The sequence below is a fragment of the Vicia villosa genome, linkage group LG7, assembly GCF_029867415.1.
Source record: "Vicia villosa cultivar HV-30 ecotype Madison, WI linkage group LG7, Vvil1.0, whole genome shotgun sequence".
Taxonomy (NCBI): Eukaryota; Viridiplantae; Streptophyta; class Magnoliopsida; order Fabales; family Fabaceae; genus Vicia; species Vicia villosa.
In genome coordinates, this window is record NC_081186.1 from 64,057,280 (window position 1) to 64,066,640 (window position 9,361).

A 9,361-nucleotide genomic window follows, 5' to 3' on the forward strand; every position below is an offset into this window, starting at 1 on the left:
TTAATTTAATTTAAAATAAAATAAAATAAAAATGTGAGATGATAATGAATCATAGTGTTCGTTTGGTTGAGGGTATCAGTACTCAACAAATACAAAGGTACCTGAATGTTTACCATAAATTAATTGTAAATTTAATTTAATTAATTGGTTAAATACATTTAAATTTCCTTTTTCGGTATAATTAATACATTTGTACTATATATGTATAATAGATACATAGACTCAAGTACTCGAAACTTTTCCTTGTATTTATTAGCCAAGTAATTAAATTTTCTGACAATACACATAAGAAAAACACTCACAAAACACAAATGGACTTAAGCTCCCCAATCATCCATTTTCTCCTGCATTCTCTTTTTCTTGTTGCTTTCATTTGTCCTATTAACTCTTCAAAAATAATCAATCATCAAAAACTCAACCAAACTTTACGATATGAGGATCAATTTAAGAAATTGAATGAAACGTTAAAATCACACTTTCAACCAATCAATAAGTTTGCAGTCAAGGCAATTCAGGTATGTTAGAATAAATTTAAAAGAGTGTCCCCTGACCCCGACACTCTCGTTAGTATTTTTCTAATTTCTTATATATTTGTTTTTGAATTTATTTCATTTGCGTTTATTTTTTCGCAGAGTCTTGAAGGAGATATTATTGACTGTGTTTTGATTCATAAACAACCAGCTTTTAATCATCCTTTATTAAAAGGACACAAACTATGGGTATTTATTTTTTATTTTTTTAATTAAGGTGATTTCAAAATTAGTATTTTAACCTAAGTAAACTGTTATATTTTAGTTTTATAATTGATAATTAATGTAAATTTTTTGTTGTTGTAGAATCCTCCAAAAAAATCAAAAGGGCATAAACAAATAACTAATTTGAGTGATAGCATTCAGTCTTGGAGTTTATCGGGTGAATTTTGTCCAGAAGGAACAATACCAATTAGAAGAAGAAAAGATAAATTTTTTGAAAGAAAAGATATAAGCCAAAGACATTATGTATGCCATAACAGTTTAAAACAACTCAATGTTTTCCACTAATTTTATTTATTTTCTATATATTTATTTGTAATTAAAATGTTACATCCTTGCTAAAACAGCATGCAACTGCAATTGTGGAAGGGGGTTTCAAAGGAGCAAAGGCTAACATAAACATCTGGACCCCCTCAGTGGAAAAGAAAGATGAATATAGTGCGGCTAAAATATGGATTATCTCTCAATCATTTTCAGAAAATATTGAAGTTGGTTGGCAGGCATGACAAATAATACCCTAATTCATTTTCTTTTATTTATTTTTGAATGATTTTTGTTTTCAAATTTTCTTATTTAATAGTTATAAATCCATTTTTGACCATTTAATCGGCATATCCTCAAAATACGATTCATGCCATTTGTTCTGATGTTATTGGTTTCTCTGAGTTTAGTACTATTATTTCGTCTATTCGTAGTTTATTGGATAATTTTCCCAACTTTGAGGTAAAGTTTGTAAAGCGCCAAGCGAATTCGGTTTCTCATGCCTTAGCTAAGGCGGCCGATTCTTGGACTAGGCGTAGTTTCTTTAATGTGGTTCCTCCTTGTATTGACCTTTTGATTATTAATGATATGAGTTGAGTTTCCTTTGTTCAAAAAAAAAAAGTTATATATATTTTAAAAATATTTTTAGTTGTGATCTGCGAGTTCAAACTCACACTATTTTTGTTATCTCTAAACATGGATGTAAAAATTGGTTTGATCATTGGGAAATTCTCATATGACCAGTAATTTTTGTCCGTGTTAAATACGGAATTTATATAGAATTAACAAAACTACAAGAACTCATCTCTCAACTACCATCTTGTTTTCCTTTTCAACCATTTACTTAATTTTATATTTTAAACAATTAACTAAAAATATCAAGTCATTTTTATGCAGGTCTTCCCAGGTAAATACGGGGACAACAAGACACGATTTTTTGTTTATTGGACCGTAAGTAAATTAATTGAAGTAAGAGAGGTGATATTATAACTACAATTTATTGATGATAAAGTGATAATATTAATAATAAATGCAGGCTGATGGTTATAATCAAACAGGATGCTATAATTTAGAATGTCCGGGTTTTATTCAAACTAACCCAGAAATATATCTTGAAAGGGCAATTGATCAAACTTCCACATATAATAGTAATCAATATGGTTGGAGCTTAAGGATTGAAAAGGTAATATTCTATTGAGAACACCCAAATTAACTTGTAATCATAATTATGAATAACTTTGTGACAAAAAATTTATTTTATTAAATTTATTTGTCTTTGAAGGATACGGATAGTGGACATTGGTGGCTTGGATATGGAGAAGGACATATACTTGGATACTGGCCATCCAACCTATTCAAAGAATTAAAAGGTGAAGCACATTTAGTTCAATTTGGTGGAGAAGTACTGGATATAAACCCATCAGGGTATCATACTGCCACTTCCATGGGTAGTGGTCATTTTGCTGAAGAGGGTTTTGGAAAAGCTGCATATTTTAGTAATAATCAAGTTAAGGTTTCTTCTAATGTTTGGATTGACCCTCCAGAACCCAAATATTCAGTAGATCATCCAAAATGTTATAATCTTGAAAGTTGGTTTAGTTCAGATGCAGGATTCCACTTTTACTATGGTGGACCTGGTAGAAATGGCAATTGTCTTTATGGGTATTTATAAGAATAAGTTGAAAAAAGAAAGTAGTGCGTATATTCAAAAGTTAAAAAAATAAAGGAAGTAATTTAATGAAATAATTTTGTCATATTGTTTTTTAATTTCGTAATTTTTATTTATTTTTGTCCAACTTGAGAATTAGTTAAGTAATGTTGCTCTTATGAAAATTTTAACCACGTCAAAAAAATTATAAATATAATAATTGATTGTATCTATAGCTATATATAAAAGGGATATACTCTTTTGGGTTGGTCTATTTTTTTTCCACCTTTGCCCTTATAAATTTTAACTACTCCACCTTGATTGTTAATTGCTTGAAGCTTAAACCGTCAACATTAGTTTTTAAGATGCACGTATTTGTTTCCACTCCTTTGGTTTCGTGGCCTACAATAGTGACTAATTTTCATAGTTGTGTGTTTGTTTGATGGATTAAATTTGGATTAAATTTACAATTCTGAGAATGTTATTTTTAGGAATGCTAATCCTTGGAAAATAGTTCCCATCAATTTATTTGGCAAGTTATTTAGTTCCTAGGTATATTTCAAAATTTTATTTTATTTATAATTTTAAATTATTAAAAATTAATATTAAAATATTAAAAAATATATAAATGAGTAGTATAGGTGGTTACTTTTTATTCTCATAGGAATGTTAGATTCTCATCCACTAACATAAGAATAAATCTTTAACATTTTATGAGTAAATTTTATTCTAAGGAATAAAAAGTGCCTAGGAATAATTTATTAAAACTGCAAACAAACATAGGAATATGAGATTTCCAACCTCACATTTTCAAGAACCCTATTTAAATTCATGAAACAAACACTCTTATTTTTTCAAACAATTAATAACAACTGAAGGTCATTTTAATAATTTTTCAAGGTGAATTCTTTTCTTCCCAACTCAAAAAGCTGGATAAAGTTACCTTCTTTGTAAAATGTTTTGATAATAATAAATATTTTTAGTATTTTAATAAATAATTAAAAGTGCTAAATTAGATTGAATCATGTAATTGATTGAAGATACACTATCCAATTTTTTGTGAAGAGTAGAGAAATTGTCCCCCTTTTTCAATTGGTATTCAATTACACATCAACTGAAGGCATAGACATTAAAAACATGAACAACTACTAGCAAATACATTCTTCTATCGTGTCTCCGGTAATCAACATCTCTCTCAATATTTTTTTCAATTTCATAGTTTCATATTCATTGATGTTGCTTTTCCTTAATACATAAACAAACAATTTTTTCTTAATCTAAATAACTAACTCATGATAGAAACTATATAATAAATAAGAACAAAATAAAGTGCCTATTATCTCCATAATTGAACCACACATCACGAGATCTTACCATGAAAATAAAGAAACATAACAAGCATTACATTAAAAGGAATAACATGAAACTCAATCGGTGCAAACTACACGCGGAGCCCTCACCCTGCATTTATATTAAGTACTGACTACTTATAAAAGCATGTCTAAACATATCAAAAATCTCTTTGGGCAAATACTGATGGATGCAACACATATATTTTCTTAAGTAATTGATTATACATCGCAAAACATTTCATTAGTATTAACTCATATATGTTTCAAAATCACATGAATGTATTTGTGGGTGATGACTGTAGTTTAATAACACAACTTACAAATCAAATGTGGTATATTAATGTTGGTGAGTGTTTGACATTTTTCAAAAACTATTTCAAATGTATATAATTCTGTGTGTGTGAAAGAGTGGATCCAATGAATAAGAAGAAAAGAGAAGAAATACTAAAAAGATGGAAAAAATCTTCGAGTGTCACTGTCCTAAACATTGCTTTCAAAGTTGTGATTATGGAGAATTAAATATTCTCTCTTTTCTCAAATTGAGAAATAAGGAGAAAAAGCTTTTTACCTATATATGAGAAAAAAATGCTAAGTTTATGCTTTACTACTGTACTTTCAATGCATATGTCATTGTGGTGGTTCTCTCTCTGTATTTTTTAATTTTTACTACTTAAGCATAAATCTTAATGTAGCCTTATTTCTCTTTTTAATATAGTAGACTGCAGGAATATATATTTTATTCTTATCTGATATTAAATACTGACTGCTTATAAAAGCATATATAAACATATCCAAAAATTCAGTGGACAAATAACCGATACGAATCCACCACATATGTGTTGAAATTGCTGTTTTTGACACTTCAGTTGGCGTAACCGATTATTGTAACCGGTTACAGGCCCAATAACAGAAGCAATAGCGCAGTTGTGATGGCGTAACTGGTTACGCTGTTTTCTGTAACCAGTTACACTGAAGCTTAGCTGTTTTTTTTTTTTAATTTCTGTTTTGATTGTTATGTCAGTCTAAATCATTTTGTAACTTGTACTATAACAGGAGCTCACTACTCCTATTATTGTTAATGCCAATTTGTCCACTCACCCTCAACTACTCTCTCTCTCTCTCTCTCTCTCTCTCTCTCTCTCTCTCTCTCTCTCTCTCTCTCTCTCTCTCTCTCTCTCTCTCTCTCTCTTATTCTCTCTCAATTCTCTTTAATCTTCATCTTCTTCAATTGTTCATTTTCTCCATTGATACACCGTAATTGATTCGTATGTTCTATTATTTGGCATCAAGAGCTCTGATTTTGATCCGATTCCGCTTCAACAATGAGTACCAATGATCGAATCCCTACCAACCTACTGAATCTTGATTCGAATAATTATGATAAGTGGACGAAACAAATGAAAGTGTTGTTTGGGTATCAAGTTCTCGATATCATCAACAATGGTGTCACACCAATTGAGGCTGAACCCACAACTACACATCAAGCCATCTTCAAAGAAGAGAAAAATAAAGATTACAAAGCTGCAAGTAGAGAGGAGTGGTTATGGCATTATCGTCTCGGTCACTTGAACTTTTGTGATCTCAAAGTGTTGCAACAAGATAGTATGGTTACCGGGCTGCCACACATTAATATAGGGGTGTGCAAAAATATGGTTAATTGAACCATATTCCTAATCTGAACTGCATTGAACCACAAAAAACTTGAACCATTTAAATGGTTAATGAACTGAACCATATATTATAACCAATTCAGTTAACCAAATTTAAGTTAAAAACCAGTTTAAACTGTTTAACTAATTGTTTTTTAAAACATAAAATAAATACTTTTTAATTAAAAATCTGATTTATTATTATTTTGAAAATTAAGTTTAAAAATAATGCTACAATATTTCAATTACTTGTACACAAATATGATAAAATATGACAAATGTGATTAAAAAAATACAGATAATTAATTTATATTACGTTTAAAATTAAATAATTATAATTAATTATCTAGATAAATTAACGATAACTAAACCCAACAATTAAGAAAATGTATTAAATATTCATATAGAAAATCTAGTATCACCAACCGCAGAAGTTAAAAAGTAAACCTACTACAATTAAAAAAATTAATTCAAAGTTGGAAGAAATTTATGCATAAGTGTTTATAAGAAAACAAAAAAAATTTATGGAAAAGTATTTATATAAACTATTGCACATACCCTACTTTTGTTGCTTGCAAAACCAGAAAAATTTCACTTCAGGAACCGGAAGAATCAATGAAAAACGTAACTAAAAACAAATTTCAGCTTGCATGTTATAATATATAAACTATTTATATACTGCAGTTGAAGAGCATGCTCATTCCACTGATATTCTATTATGATTCGAAAAATTGATTTTGTAACTTTTAAATACAACACATTGATAAATCATTATATATATATATATATATATATATATATATATATATATATATATATATATATATATATATATAAAAGCAATTTTGAAATAATTTATAAAATAAATCTTCAATCGAAAAAGAAAAAGAAAAATCTAATTTTTAACTACAAATTGGTTTTAAACTAGTTTATAATTAGAAATTGATTATAAACCAGTTTATAAATACAAACTAGTTCTGAACTAGTTTAAAACTGAATTGTAACTGTTTTATCGGTTAATTGGTTTTTTATTAAAATGGTTTTCAAAAATTGAACTGAACCATTAATTTGGTTCAATTCAGTGCAATTCATGAACCACGGACACCCCTACATTAATATTCCAGCTGAGTTGTGTGAGGAATGTGTGCAAGGAAAGCAACAGAAAGGGAGTTTTAGCAAGGATGCGGGTCATAAGACCAAAACACATCTTGAGATGGTGTACTCCGACGTTTGTGGGCCTATGCAAGTAGACACATTTGGTGGCAATAAATACTTTGTCACGTTCATTGACAATTTTAGTAGGAAGTTGTGGACTTATATCATCAAGAGAAAGGATGAGGTGTTTGATGTATTTAAGAGGTTTAAGTCCATGGCAGAGAGACAATATGGTCACAAGTTGAATATTCTCAAAACAGACGGTGGAAGTGGGTATACCTCGTTTGTGTTTGGGAAGTATTGTGATGACGATGGTATAGTGCGTGAGGTTGTACCACCCTATACGCCACAACAAAATGGTATTACTGTAATACGGTGGGAGAACTGACTTTTATATTCACAAACAAACATTGCGGTGAGCAAGAGTCGCCACTGACTTTTATTTTGTCCAATTATAAGGAAAGGTATAAAAGTACATGAAAGACCTTTTAAGAAAAGAGTTTGATTTCGGGGGATAAGTTATGAAAAGGGAAGATGTTAGCACCCTTTTCATCCGTAGTTATCTACGGGCTCTTAGTTTTCTTAGCTCGTTTTGTTTCGTTTGAAAAGCTTGAAAAGCATAGTGTGTGTGTGTGTGTTTTGAGAAACAGTTTGATTTTGAGAATGTCTGAAAAGACAATGTTAAAGAACGGGGTGTTAAAAACATTTTTATGTTGAGCAAGCAAACAAACTAAAGGGTACTTACCCTATGTTTGGTCTTTCCTATACTTTCTACTTTCATTTAAGGGATAAGACTAACCATACCATTTGTGAGTAGATAGTCCTATTTATTGGACGTGTTAAGGAACATCGAAGGGTCATCGATGGTCGTTGAAGGCAACATGATAGAGGTACCTTTAGCAAATTCGAATGGACAAATCATCTTTTTCGTAGGCAGCAATCGAGGGTCAAGATCATGTATTCGTAGGAAACTTCGAGGGTCATCGCGGGACCATGATCTTTGATGATTTTTTTATTGAGGGACGTTTGCTATAGGTACCTCCATATTCAAGGGACACAACCATTATTCGTAAGGTAACCAAGATGGGGCGTACCCTTGGGGTGAGTGTGTGCAGCAATCACGTACGTTAGATTCCAGTATTTAATCTTGTATTTAGGTTAGCTAGCATTTGATTTTGTTATTTTGCCATGCACACCCTAATTAAACATACATCTAGCAGAATATATAAACAATAATTTAGAGTGCGAAAATTTAAAAGCAGAAATAAGAACCTAATTACTATTACATAAAAAAACTTGTGCGACCTATACACCTTCTAATACTTAAATAAAGCGATAAAAATAGCATGCGACATTCATAGCGTTTGAGGTGAGAAGAGAAAAATCGAGAAATCGAGCGTTTAGGAAAAAATTAGGATTAAAAAGTAGAAACCTAACTAATTTAATTAATCAAAACTTAAGGTCTAAATTAATATTTAGTTAATTAAACCCTAATCTTAAATTAACTAATTAATTATTGGTTAAAATCTAGTTAATTATTTAAATCGGCTAAAAAGCCTAATTAATCAAATTAGTTAAAAAAAGTTAAATTAGTTAAGACAAATAATTAGTTAGTCCTAATTCTAATGGTTATTTCCTAATTAATGATTAATGTGGTTAATTTGGTTAATTATTAGTTAACTAGACGTTCACTCGTGCTATGCATGGGATATATTCTATAAAAATATTATTATATTTTTAAAAATTAAATCAAAATACATAATATAATATTTAATAGTACTTGTGATGCTAATTTTATTTATAAATTAATTTAAAATAAAAAGTTAATAAATATTCATAGGAAATAAAATGGTATAACATATAATCAAAATCTTGTATATGCATTTTGTGAACATCCAAATTGCTACAGATACTATTAACAACAACAAAAAAATGCAACACATCAAATATGGATGAGGTTTTATAAGTTATTAGGAGTTATTAGAATTAGGGGAATTGTTATAAGGATGACTTGGTAATAAAAAAAATATATTAAAAAAAGAATAAAAATTTTATGTGACAGCAAAGACTTTATTTCATCTTGTAAGTCACCCCCACTAACCACAACTTTTTTTAACAATATGATTAAAAAAATATATATATAATAAAAAATTAGCAAATAAAGAAGTATTTTGGACCCTCTCCATCTCTTTTTCTCTCCTTCCTCTCTATCTCTCTCTTAACATTTTGGATCCTCTCCATCTCTTTTTCTCTCCTTTCCTTTCCTTCCAAAAGAAGACATATCTTAGCATGATTGTTTTAAAACTTAATAAATAAATTATTAGCAAACAACAATAAAAAAGAAGGCAAATTATATTAATGGTAATGAGATTGACATTATTTATTTTACCATATTCTATTTTTAAACAAAAAAATATATTGTATTATACATTATTTTGAGAAGAACCATAAAAATCGTCTATGAACATTTTTAGATATCATTGTAATATAGATATTGACTCTAATTGCAATAACAATGACAAAAATTAACATAAAAATATTATA

The 9,361-nt window shown here is 29.1% G+C and overlaps 1 protein-coding gene across 1 annotated transcript; it reads left to right on the forward strand.

Moving 5' to 3' along the window:
- The first annotated feature begins 311 nt into the window (after positions 1–311).
- LOC131619208 (protein neprosin-like) lies at positions 312–2,685 on the forward strand. Its single transcript, XM_058890331.1, has 7 exons — positions 312–515; positions 633–719; positions 837–998; positions 1,100–1,252; positions 1,911–1,964; positions 2,050–2,196; positions 2,296–2,685. The coding sequence occupies exons 1-7, from the start codon at positions 312–314 to the stop codon at positions 2,683–2,685; spliced, it is 1,197 nt and encodes a 398-aa protein (XP_058746314.1).
- The last annotated feature ends 6,676 nt before the right edge of the window (positions 2,686–9,361 follow it).